The sequence below is a fragment of the Panulirus ornatus genome, chromosome 51 (assembly GCF_036320965.1).
Source record: "Panulirus ornatus isolate Po-2019 chromosome 51, ASM3632096v1, whole genome shotgun sequence".
In the NCBI taxonomy this organism is placed as follows: Eukaryota; Metazoa; Arthropoda; class Malacostraca; order Decapoda; family Palinuridae; genus Panulirus; species Panulirus ornatus.
In genome coordinates, this window is record NC_092274.1 from 6,009,960 (window position 1) to 6,023,717 (window position 13,758).

Genomic DNA, 13,758 nt, shown 5'->3' on the forward strand with positions numbered 1-13,758 from the left:
CTGTTGTGAGTGCTCTTGCCTGGCAGCTGGCAATAAAGTTGGCCAATCGCTTTTTGTCATTGTAGTGGAGATTGGCATCAATTATCTTTTCAGTAAGGATGTGTTAGGGGACATGGTAGATACCAGTACCTCTAGAAACACTATAATGATGCCAGTTTGTTGGGCCCAATCTAAGCCCTATATCAAATCCATTTTTTTCCTAAATCATCCATTTGATAAAATATTCAGATTGTTAATAGACTCTGCTGGCTTGGGTTTATACCACATGTGAAAAGTCTCCTTTGGCAAAACTGTATCATCCAATAGAAAAGTGTACAGTTATATATATGACCTTCATGCTCCAAAGGAGTCCTTCATTATTTTGCTCCATAGTAGTAAACAGCCTCAAAGCTATGGTAGCCCCATAAAAGGGATCCTGGTAATACAAAAATTATATGATGTTGCTGTACTGCGCTTGCTAGAGGGGACGTTTCAAATGAAAAGTCACCTTTGGCAAGGTTGTATCATTGGCAGTACAGTCATGTCAAATGACTGATCATTCGAAAGGAGTCTGTATTTTCCAATTCCTGGAGATGATGTATTCTTAGGCTACAGGAGTCTTTAGAGAGGTCTGAGGAAACACTTGGACTCGTTCATAGAAAGTGGTCCTGAATTCTAGATATAGATATAATAGTTTTTTTTTTTTTTGCCGCTGTCTCCCGTGTTTGTGAGGTAGCGCAAGGAAACAGACGAAAGAAATGGCCCAACCCACCCCCATACACATGTATATACATACATCCACACACGCAAATATACATACCTACACAGCTTTCCATAGTTTACCCCAGACGCTTCAAATGCCCTGATTCAATCCACTGACAGCACGTCAACCCCGGTATACCACATCGATCCAATTCACTCTATTCCTTGCCCTCCTTTCACCCTCCTGCATGTTCAGGCCCCGATCACACAAAATCTTTTTCACTCCATCTTTCCACCTCCAATTTGGTCTCCCACTTCTCCTCGTTCCCTCCACCTTCGACACATATATCCTCTTGGTCAATCTTTCCTCACTCATTCTCTCTATGTGCCCAAACCATTTCAAAACACCCTCTTCTGCTCTCTCAACCACTCTCTTTTTATTTCCACACATCTCTCTTACCCTTACGTTACTTACTCGATCAAACCACCTCACACCACACATTGTCCTCAAACATCTCATTTCCAGCACATCCATCCTCCTGCGCACAACTCTATCCATAGCCCACGCCTCGCAACCATACAACATTGTTGGAACCACTATTCCTTCAAACATACCCATTTTTGCTTTCCGAGATAATGTTCTCGACTTCCACACATTCTTCAAGGCTCCCAGGATTTTCACCCCCTCCCCCACCCTATGATCCACTTCCGCTTCCATGGTTCCATCCACTGCCAGATCCACTCTCAGATATCTAAAACACTTTACTTCCTCCAGTTTTTCTCCATTCAAACTTACCTCCCAGTTGACTTGACCCTCAACCCTACTGTACCTAATAACCTTGCTCTTATTCACATTTACTCTTAACTTTCTTCTTTCACACACTTTACCAAACTCAGTCACCAGCTTCTGCAGTTTCTCACATGAATCAGCCACCAGCGCTGTATCATCAGCAAACAACTGACTCACTTCCCAAGCTCTCTCATCCCCAACAGACTTCATACTTGCCCCTCTTTCCAAAACTCTTGTATTTACCTCCCTAACAACCCCATCCATAAACAAATTAAACAACCATGGAGACATCACACACCCCTGCCGCAAACCTACATTCACTGAGAACCAATCACTTTCCTCTCTTCCTACACGTACACATGCCTTACATCCTCGATAAAAACTTTTCACTGCTTCTAACAACTTTCCTCCCACACCATATATTCTTAATACCTTCCACAGAGCATCTCTATCAACTCTATCATATGCCTTCTCCAGATTCATAAATGCTACATACAAATCTATTTGCTTTTCTAAGTATTTCTCACATACATTCTTCAAAGCAAACACCTGATCCACACATCCTCTACCACTTCTGAAACCACACTGCTCTTCCCCAATCTGATGCTCTGTACATGCCTTCACCCTCTCAGTCAATACCCTCCCATATAATTTACCAAGAATACTCAACAAACTTATACCTCTGTGATTTGAGCACTCACTCTTATCCCCTTTGCCTTTGTACAATGGCACTATGCACGCATTCCGCCAACCCTCAGGCACCTCACCATGAGTCATACATACATTAAGTAACCTTACCAACCAGTCAACAATACAGTCACCCCCTTTTTTAATAAATTCCACTGCAATACCATCCAAACCTGCTGCCTTGCCGGCTTTTATCTTCCGCAAAGCTTTTACTACCTCTTCTCTGTTTACCAAATCATTTTCCCTAACCCTCTCACTTTGCGCACCACCTTGACCAAAACACCCTATATCTGCCACTCTATCATCAAACACATTCAACAAACCTTCAAAATACTCACTCCATCTCCTTCTCACATCACCACTACTTGTTATCACCTCCCCATTTGCGCCCTTCACTGAAGTTCCCATTTGCTCCCTTGTCTTACGCACTTTATTTACCTCCTTCCAGAACATCTTTTTATTCTCCCTAAAATTTAATGATACTCTCTCACCCCAACTCTCATTTGCCCTTTTTTTCACCTCTTGCACCTTTCTCTTGACCTCCTGTCTCTTTCTTTTATACATCTCCCACTCAATTGCATTTTTTCCCTGCAAAAATTGTCCAAATGCCTCTCTTCTCTTTCACTAATAATCTTACTTCTTTATCCCACCACTCACTACCCTTTCTAATCAACCCACCTCCCACTCTTCTCATGCCACAAGCATCTTTTGTGCAGTCCATCACTGATTCCCTAAATACATCCCATTCCTCCCCCACTCCCCTTACTTCCATTGTTCTCACCTTTTTCCATTCTGTTCTCAGTCTCTCCTGGTACTTCCTCACACAAGTCTCCTTCCCAAGCTCACTTACTCTCACCACCCTCTTCACCCCAACATTCACTCTTCTTTTCTGAAAACCCATACAAAGCTTCACCTTAGCCTCTACAGGATAATGATCAGACATCCCTCCAGTTGCACCTCTCAGCACATTAACATCCAAAAGTCTCTCTTTCGCACGCCTGTCAATTAACACGTAATCCAATGACGCTCTCTGGCCATCTCTCCTACTTACATACGTATACTTATGTATATCTCGCTTTTTAAACCAGGTATTCCCAATCACCAGTCCTTTTTCAGCCCATAAATCTACAAGCTCTTCACCATTTCCATAATTTACAATTATAGTATTGATAATAATAGTAATATCCACTTGCTTGTAAGATATTAGGTGATGTGAAAATATTTATAGTTGCATGTTCTGTAGTTAAGACCTTTGCACCAGCTACAACATAATTATGAATTTGATGATTATAGCTGGTATTGTTTAGATAGAAGACTTTATGTTTATAGTTATTGGAAAGGAATTAATCGATCCACCATCATATTTCACTTTCATTATAGTTGATTTTCACATCTTAGTTGAACTGAAATGCATTTTCACTGGAAAGAGGGTATCGGTATCCATCATTGATAACATTAGAATGTCATGCTATTTAGTGCTTTATGATATTTGAATTTATCCTGGAAAATTTATTTTGAATTCCAGTGTATAATTTGCATGAAACTATTTTTCAGAATTTCCAAGAACTTAGAAAAATATGAAGAATGGACCAGATTGTTGAATGTGGAGGAATTCATAATGGCAAACACTTCCATGGTGAGCATTAAACACTAGTACTGGCCTGTTGTGCTTGCTGGTTTTCACTTTAAAGAAAAAGATGATAAAAGAAATTACGAACAGGTCTTGTAGGATGCTGATTGCGTAGAAGATTTTGTAAAGATATATCTTTTATTTCAAGTAATCTGTTGGCCTTTCATGTTTACAGATAGATATGATAGGTTTTTCATTGTGGTCAGACAAGGGAGTAAAAAAAAAGATTTCTTAGATATTAGAGTTTTAAAGCTGAGAAAGATTTTTAGACACTTTATATGTTTTCAGGAACCTTCTGCACTAAAAGAGGCATACAACTCCATAGGGAATGGTGCTGAAAGTCTCTCAGTGACCGCTTCACCCAGGGCAAAGTGTCCAAGGAATACTAAAATTGCCTCAAGGAAACAATCTGCATATACTGTAAGTTATTTGTTTGGTAGGTTTATATTTTGTGCTCCTTTGCATCATAACATACTTTCATTAATCTTTTTTTGTGTTCAATTTATTCTATCATCTATGCAACCCTAAGGCTCCTTCCATGGAGCTCCTGCAGTTTAATCAAGAGCAGGAAAATGATATACAGCTTTGTGGTGAAAAGTGAGGTGAGTATATCTTGGGGAGAGGCATGTGGAGAGGAAATGTATGAAGATGTTGATTATATAGTAGTTAGGACTGAGAAGTTTTATTTTTATGAATTGTATTCCTTGGGTGTTATCATTACCCACGAAAGGTGGGGGATGGGCAGATAAGAAAGGGTAGTGAGTGGTGGAATGAAGAAGTAAAGTTGCTAGTGAATGAGAAAAGACAGGCATTTGGGTGGTATTTACAAGGAAGGAGTGCAAATTATTTGGAGATGCATAAGAGAAAGTGTCATGAGGTCGAGGACAAGAATCAAATGCTCTGTTTAATCATTTTAAAGATTATGACCATTGTATTAACTGGAGTAATGATAATTCACTTATTAACTGTAACTCCTTTGTCATAAGAAATATTAGTGAATCTTCTCTTGTTGAATATACAAAAAATTATAATATTGATATTAGTGTGGGTCTATACAAACTGGATAGCTTTGTCATAAGCAAAATTTGTAAACAGTTCCCTTTCTTGTCAACTTAATAGAAAATCTATTAAATTTGGTAAGGCTCTTTCTGTTATCGTATCTCCTTACCACCCAAATCCATGTCAAAGATAATATTTTTCTGTTAACATTTTATGGTTTGCATTCATTAGGTTCATTTGGCAGTTCCCTTAGCTTATCACACAACTTGCATTTGGCGAGTCTGTAGCATCAAGTAGCTTTCTGATACACTTCCTTTTAGCCTGGAAGATGTTCTTCATCCAGTCCAAAAATCATCATAGTCTCTTGTCTTTTCTGTTGACCTCGCTTTGCGCCATATCTCTTAGTTGCGGTTATCCCCTGTAGTCACAGTTTGTCCTCATTCTTTGTTCAGATTAAGATTCTGCATTTTTGATATTTTACTGCGATGTAATTTTGATGTCTACTTTCCATTTTGGTTTGTGAAAGGTGAAGAGAAATTATAGTAGAAGACATTGATATAAGATATTTGTTGAGCTTTTAAACCATAGATATTATAACTTGTGTTTGTGGATGTTGCATCCTTAAGTATTATGACAACAGTCTTTTGGATATTTTAGTAAAATGAGTTTAAAAGAAACTCAGGAACACTTGAAGTGATCATATCCTCAGAAATCTTTACTTTTTATGATTTCAGACATCTTTACGACAAAGAAAGACAGCTACATCTGTGGCAGGACGTAAAAGAAGAAGTGAAACTCCACTAGATGAACATCTGCTTAATACAGTAAGTTTTCAGTATTATGGTTACCTCCCCTGAATCCTTGATAAACTTTTTTCCATATTAGCACTGCAGCTTATACTATATCCAGAGTTTCTCGCTCAGTATTGATTTTCTTTATACATTTTTGCCATTTCTTGCATTAGCAAGCTAGTATTAAGAACAGAGGCTGAGCCTTTGAGGGAATATCCTCATGGCCCCTTTCTTTGTTCCTACTTTTGGAAAATTAAAAGTCGGGAGGGGAAGATTTCCACACACACACACACACACACACACACACACACACACACACCCCGTCGCCTTCTGCGACACGTAGGGAATATGTGGGAAGTATTCTTTCTCCCCTATCCCCAGATACTTAATAAAAGCATGAGAACAAAAACTTTCCTCAGAAAGATTTAGAGATACTCCCTGTGTTCCTTTTTATCCTTCACCACCAGAAGGAATGGAACAGCTTCAGTATTTTGATTACTGTAAAGATCTGCTCGTGCCTTTCTCCTTATAATGTTAGTTATTATACCTATCTTGTTAAGGAAGAAAACTGTGTACTGTATATAATTTCTCTCTCTCTCTCTCTCTCTCTCTCTCTCTCTCTCTCTCTACATATCTTGCTTGTTTCATGGCAATGTTGTTTGCCACTGCCACACTTGATTTTAGTTGTCCATCTTGGGTTCATTCAGAATGGTTTTAAACCAACCCCTGTTCTTATTAAGAATCTACATTCTTGTCATTGTCCTCTCACTTTTATACTGTGTGGTTATAGGCTTTTATGATGTAATTGTGTGGTTTTGTGCATATGAGAGAATGTTTACATTATGCTTTATGGGGGGTTTGAGGTAGGTCATATTGGAGGAGATCAGTTATAAAGCAAATGAGTTGATATGGAAAATCATTAAAAGGTATTTTTCACTGGATATTAGTAGCTGAAAGTGAGGTATTACCTAAGATATACAATGACATCATGAGACTTTTTGAATGCTATAATGTTTTAAGTTATTGAAATTCACGAACCTCATAATGTACGTACTACCTGCTGAGAAAGTTTTACATGTATGATTTCAGACAACTTTTCGACCAAGATACACAGCTACAACTAAAGCAGAAGATGAAATTAAATGTGAAGTTCCAGCGGATGAACATGTACTTGATACTGTAAGTTTCTCATGATATATTTGCACTAACAATACTAAAAGGATAAAACAACTCTATCTCCTGAAAAATTCAGCAAGATATGCTTAATGTTCCTTTCGAGCCTTTAACATTAGAGGGAATCCAACATCTTCAGTAACATGATTGTTTTGTATAGATTCTGCATGCATCAGTCTTCTTTTAGTTTTGGATAAGACATCCATCATGATGAAAACAGTATATATATAATCTCATATTGCATTTCTTGCTTTTTTCATAATATTGTTGCCTCACATGATTTGCATAGTTGTCCATCTGGGTTCATCCAGAACTGTTTTAACCCATCCTTTGTTCTTCATAAGAATCTTTATTTTCACCATCATACATTTATCCTGGTTTAAAAAGCGAGATATACATAAGTATACTTATGTAAGTAGGAGAGATGGCCAGAGAGCGTTATTGGATTACGTGTTAATTGACAGGCGTGCGAAAGAGAGACTTTTGGATGTTAATGTGCTGAGAGGTGCAACTGGAGGGATGTCTGATCATTATCTTGTGGAGGCTAAGGTGAAGATTTGTATGGGTTTTCAGAAGGGAAGAGTGAATGTTGGGGTGAAGAGGGTGGTGAGAGTAAGTGAGCTTGAGGAGACCTGTGTGAGGAAGTACCAGGAGAGACTGAGTACAGAATGGAAAAAGGTGAGAACAATGGAAGTAAGGGGAGTGGGGGAGGAATGGGATGTATTTAGGGAATCAGTGATGGATTGCGCAAAAGATGCTTGTGGCATGAGAAGAGTGGGAGGTGGGTTGATTAGAAAGGGTAGTGAGTGGTGGGATGAAGAAGTAAGAGTATTAGTGAAAGAGAAGAGAGAGGCATTTGGACGATTTTTGCAGGGAAAAAATGCAATTGAGTGGGAGATGTATAAAAGAAAGAGACAGGAGGTCAAGAGAAAGGTGCAAGAGGTGAAAAAAAGGGCAAATGAGAGTTGGGGTGAGAGAGTATCATTAAATTTTAGGGAGAATAAAAAGATGTTCTGGAAGGAGGTAAATAAAGTGCGTAAGACAAGGGAGCAAATGGGAACTTCAGTGAAGGGCGCAAATGGGGAGGTGATAACAAGTAGTGGTGATGTGAGAAGGAGATGGAGTGAGTATTTTGAAGGTTTGTTGAATGTGTTTGATGATAGAGTGGCAGATATAGGGTGTTTTGGTCGAGGTGGTGTGCAAAGTGAGAGGGTTAGGGAAAATGATTTGGTAAACAGAGAAGAGGTAGTGAAAGCTTTGCGGAAGATGAAAGCCGGCAAGGCAGCAGGTTTGGATGGTATTGCAGTGGAATTTATTAAAAAAGGGGGTGACTGTATTGTTGACTGGTTGGTAAGGTTATTTAATGTATGTATGACTCATGGTGAGGTGCCTGAGGATTGGCGGAATGCGTGCATAGTGCCATTGTACAAAGGCAAAGGGGATAAGAGTGAGTGCTCAAATTACAGAGGTATAAGTTTGTTGAGTATTCCTGGTAAATTATATGGGAGGGTATTGATTGAGAGGGTGAAGGCATGTACAGAGCATCAGATTGGGGAAGAGCAGTGTGGTTTCAGAAGTGGCAGAGGATTTGTGGATCAGGTGTTTGCTTTGAAGAATGTATGTGAGAAATACTTAGAAAAGCAAATGGATTTGTATGTAGCATTTATGGATCTGGAGAAGGCATATGATAGAGTTGATAGAGATGCTCTGTGGAAAGTATTAAGAATATATGGTGTGGGAGGAAAGTTGTTAGAAGCAGTGAAAAGTTTTTATCGAGGATGTAAGGCATGTTTACGTGTAGGAAGAGAGGAAAGTGATTGGTTCTCAGTGAATGTAGGTTTGCGCAGGGGTGTGTGATGTCTCCATGGTTGTTTAATTGTTTATGGATGGGGTTGTTAGGGAGGTAAATGCAAGAGTTTTGGAAAGAGGGGCAAGTATGAAGTCTGTTGGGGATGAGAGAGCTTGGGAAGTGAGTCAGTTGTTGTTTGCTGATGATACAGCGCTGGTGGCTGATTCATGTGAGAAACTGCAGAAGCTGGTGACTGAGTTTGGTAAAGTGTGTGGAAGAAGAAAGTTAAGAGTAAATGTGAATAAGAGCAAGGTTATTAGGTACAGTAGGGTTGAGGGTCAAGTCAATTGGGAGGTGAGTTTGAATGGAGAAAAACTGGAGGAAGTAAAGTGTTTTAGATATCTGGGAGTGGATCTGGCAGCGGATGGAACCATGGAAGCGGAAGTGGATCATAGGGTGGGGGAGGGGGCGAAAATTCTGGGAGCCTTGAAGAATGTGTGGAAGTCGAGAACATTATCTCGGAAAGCAAAAATGGGTATGTTTGAAGGAATAGTGGTTCCAACAATGTTGTATGGTTGCGAGGCGTGGGCTATGGATAGAGTTGTGCGCAGGAGGATGGATGTGCTGGAAATGAGATGTTTGAGGACAATGTGTGGTGTGAGGTGGTTTGATCGAGTGAGTAACGTAAGGGTAAGAGAGATGTGTGGAAATAAAAAGAGCGTGGTTGAGAGAGCAGAAGAGGGTGTTTTGAAGTGGTTTGGGCACATGGAGAGGATGAGTGAGGAAAGATTGACCAAGAGGATATATGTGTCGGAGGTGGAGGGAACAAGGAGAAGAGGGAGACCAAATTGGAGGTGGAAAGATGGAGTGAAAAAGATTTTGTGTGATCGGGGCCTGAACATGCAGGAGGGTGAAAGGAGGGCAAGGAATAGAGTGAATTGGAGCGATGTGGTATACCGGGGTTGACGTGCTGTCAGTGGATTGAATCAAGGCATGTGAAGCGTCTGGGGTAAACCATGGAAAGCTGTGTAGGTATGTATATATGCGTGTGTGGACGTATGTATATACATGTGTATGGGGGGGGTTGGGCCATTTCTTTCGTCTGTTTCCTTGCGCTACCTCGCAAACGCGGGAGACAGCGACAAAGTATAATAAAAAAAAAAAAAAAAAAAAAAACATTTATCCTGTGTGGTTCTGGTTGCTGTAAGGTAATTGTGTAGTTGTCTGCATTTGAGAGAACAATTACATTTTGTTTTGTGGGTAATAGAAGGAGGTTGTGAGGGAAGATATTGATATTAAGATGTGTTGAGCTGTAATTCATTAGATATAATTACATTCTTTAGGGATATCAAAATCTGAAAAATGAGGTATGTACTTATGAGATATAACATCAGTCTGGTAGATATGTAGAGTTTGAGTTAAAGAAATTTAGGAACACCTGAGTTTACCTAATACTTAGAAATCTTTGTATGATTTCAGACAACTTTTCGACCAAGAGAGACACTGATGGCAAAACGTAAAAGAAGTGAACCCCCACTGGATCAATATCTGCCTAATGCTGTAAGTTTTTAGATACAGTAATTGCCTTGGAGAGGAGAGATGGCCAGAGAGCATTATTGGATTACGTGTTAATTGACAGGCATGCGAAAGAGAGACTTTTGGATGTTAATGTGCTTAGAGGTGCAACTGGAGGGATGTCTGATCATTATCTTGTGGAGGCTAAGGTGAAGATTTGTATGGGTTTTCAGAAAAGAAGAGTGAATGTTGGGGTGAAGAGGGTGGTGAGAGTAAGTGAGCTTGAGAAGGAGACCTGTGTGAGGAAGTACCAGGAGAGACTGAGTACAGAATGGAAAAAGGTGAGAACAATGGAAGTAAGGGGAGTGGGGGAGGAATGGGATGTATTTAGGGAATCAGTGATGGATTGCGCAAAAGATGCTTGTGGCATGAGAAGAGTGGGAGGTGGGTTGGTTAGAAAGGGTAGTGAGTGGTGGGATGAAGAAGTAAGAGTATTAGTGAAAGAGAAGAGAGAGGCATTTGGACGATTTTTGCAGGGAAAAAATGCAGTTGAGTGGGAGATGTATAAAAGAAAGAGACAGGAGGTCAAGAGAAAGGTGCAAGAGGTGAAAAAAAGGGCAAATGAGAGTTGGGGTGAGAGAGTATCATTAAATTTTAGGGAGAATAAAAAGATGTTCTGGAAGGAGGTAAATAAAGTGCGTAAGACAAGAGAGCAAATGGGAACTTCAGTGAAGGGCGCAAATGGGGAGGTGATAACAAGTAGTGGTGATGTGAGAAGGAGATGGAGTGAGTATTTTGAAGGTTTGTTGAATGTGTTTGATGATAGAGTGGCAGATATAGGGTGTTTTGGTCGAGGTGGTGTGCAAAGTGAGAGGGTTAGGGAAAATGATTTGGTAAACAGAGAAGAGGTAGTGAAAGCTTTGCGGAAGATGAAAGCCGGCAAGGCAGCAGGTTTGGATGGTATTGCAGTGGAATTTATTAAAAAAGGGGGTGACTGTATTGTTGACTGGTTGGTAAGGTTATTTAATGTATGTATGACTCATGGTGAGGTGCCTGAGGATTGGCGGAATGCGTGCATAGTGCCATTGTACAAAGGCAAAGGGGATAAGAGTGAGTGCTCAAATTACAGAGGTATAAGTTTGTTGAGTATTCCTGGTAAATTATATGGGAGGGTATTGATTGAGAGGGTGAAGGCATGTACAGAGCATCAGATTGGGGAAGAGCAGTGTGGTTTCAGAAGTGGTAGAGGATGTGTGGATCAGGTGTTTGCTTTGAAGAATGTATGTGAGAAATACTTAGAAAAGCAAATGGATTTGTATGTAGCATTTATGGATCTGGAGAAGGCATATGATAGAGTTGATAGAGATGCTCTGTGGAAGGTATTAAGAATATATGGTGTGGGAGGAAAGTTGTTAGAAGCAGTGAAAAGTTTTTATCGAGGATGTAAGGCATGTGTACGTGTAGGAAGAGAGGAAAGTGATTGGTTCTCAGTGAATGTAGGTTTGCGGCAGGGGTGTATGATGTCTCCATGGTTGTTTAATTTGTTTATGGATTGGGTTGTTAGGGAGGTAAATACAAGAGTTTTGGAAAGAGGGGCAAGTATGAAGTCTGTTGGGGATGAGAGAGCTTGGGAAGTGAGTCAGTTGTTGTTCGCTGATGATACAGCGCTGGTGGCTGATTCATGTGAGAAACTGCAGAAGCTGGTGACTGAGTTTGGAAAAGTGTGTGGAAGAAGAATGTTAAGAGTAAATGTGAATGAGAGCAAGGTTATTAGGTACAGTAGGGTTGAGGGTCAAGTCAATTGGGAGGTGAGTTTGAATGGAGAAAAACTGGAGGAAGTGAAGTGTTTTAGATATCTGGGAGTGGATCTGGCAGCGGATGGAACCATGGAAGCGGAAGTGGATCATAGGGTGGGGGAGGGGGCGAAAATCCTGGGGGCCTTGAAGAATGTGTGGAAGTCGAGAACATTATCTCGGAAAGCAAAAATGGGTATGTTTGAAGGAATAGTGGTTTCCAACAATGTTGTATGGTTGCGAGGCGTGGGCTATGGATAGAGTTGTGCGCAGGAGGATGGATGTGCTGGAAATGAGATGTTTGAGGACAATGTGTGGTGTGAGGTGGTTTGATCGAGTGAGTAACGTAAGGGTAAGAGAGATGTGTGGAAATAAAAAGAGCGTGGTTGAGAGAGCAGAAGAGGGTGTTTTGAAGTGGTTTGGGCACATGGAGAGGATGAGTGAGGAAAGATTGACCAAGAGGATATATGTGTCGGAGGTGGAGGGAACAAGGAGAAGAGGGAGACCAAATTGGAGGTGGAAAGATGGAGTGAAAAAGATTTTGTGTGATCGGGGCCTGAACATGCAGGAGGGTGAAAGGAGGGCAAGGAATAGAGTGAATTGGAGCGATGTGGTATACCGGGGTTGACGTGCTGTCAGTGGATTGAATCAAGGCATGTGAAGCGTCTGGGGTAAACCATGGAAAGCTGTGTAGGTATGTATATTTGCGTGTGTGGACGTATGTATATACATGTGTATGGGGGGGGGGTTGGGCCATTTCTTTCGTCTGTTTCCTTGCGCTACCTCGCAAACGTGGGAGACAGCGACAAAGTATAATAGAAAAATAATAATAATTGCCTTCACTAGATTCATGATATGATTCTTTCTCTCTAGGGTCAATTTTTCATGTGAGCTCTGAGAGAATCTCCATGATTTCTAGGGAATGGAGGCTTTTAGATGAACCCTCTCACCCTTCGCTGTAACATCTGTGGCTCACTCCACATACACACATTTTGAGTAATGTTTATGTTGTGGCATGGAAGTTGATTGATGAAGACTCAACACTGTATCTATTGTCCTCTATCAAGCATGGTGTATACATGATTTCTTTCTCTTAGCAGTCAGTTTTAGTGTATATAATGTTATAGAATAATCTCTTACTGATAAATATGTGTTAGAAATAATGATTTTTGACTAAAAGTAGCATCACACATGAGATTGTAAATATGCATGGGTGAGTGAAAGACACCAGCAGCCACGCACTTCACCTAGGATATAGGTCTAGGGGGTGCAAGTTTCTCTAAATTAATCAGGTTTCTTTGAATGATTTTGTGAAGCTGTAAGATGTTCAAACACTGGAAGAAGTCTCACATACTTAAAAGTTTTTTAAGCTCTCAGTAAAGACATTGGTATCAGTCTCTTTCTGCAAACTACTAATATTACTGCATCAATGTAGTAAGGTATTGCCCCAATAGAATGACACAAATATATTTACTCCGTTTCAACACTTCCCCTTAATTTTAGCTTTGATTTTTTTTTATCATGTCTCTTACAATGAATGATAGATTACATTTTTCAGACATGTTTTGAACTAAAAGAAGCTAAGGATATAAAACAGGAAGAACCGGAAATTAAAGAGGAAGTGGTAGAAGAATACAGAGAGAAAAATCTTGCAGGTATAGAGGAGATGGTGAATTATAAGATTAAGGAAGAAAAGGTTGAATATGAAATTAAAGAGGAAAAGGTAGAAGATGAAATTAAAGATGAGAAGTTTGAAGTTACAATTGAAGAGGTAAAAGAAGAGCCAATAGAAGAGTGTAAGTTTTGATTATGAGTATTCTATCTCTGAACATGCTTTTCGCACACCAAAATGTTATCAGAATACATGACATTAGAAACATCAAGCATAAGGTGCTTTGCTAAAGATGGTT

At 40.0% G+C, this 13,758-nt stretch overlaps 1 protein-coding gene across 2 annotated transcripts in view; it reads left to right on the plus strand.

The window, feature by feature from the left end:
• LOC139764872 (uncharacterized) overlaps positions 1–13,758 on the plus strand; it is a 33,603-nt gene that overhangs the window by 3,465 nt on the left and 16,380 nt on the right. For both annotated transcript variants that reach the window (XM_071691909.1, XM_071691910.1), the window contains exons 2-7: positions 3,713–3,794; positions 4,077–4,208; positions 5,522–5,611; positions 6,668–6,757; positions 10,020–10,100; positions 13,407–13,644. In XM_071691909.1, coding sequence (XP_071548010.1) covers positions 3,713–3,794; positions 4,077–4,208; positions 5,522–5,611; positions 6,668–6,757; positions 10,020–10,100; positions 13,407–13,644 — 713 coding nt within the window. The remainder of the gene's footprint in view (positions 1–3,712; positions 3,795–4,076; positions 4,209–5,521; positions 5,612–6,667; positions 6,758–10,019; positions 10,101–13,406; positions 13,645–13,758) is intronic.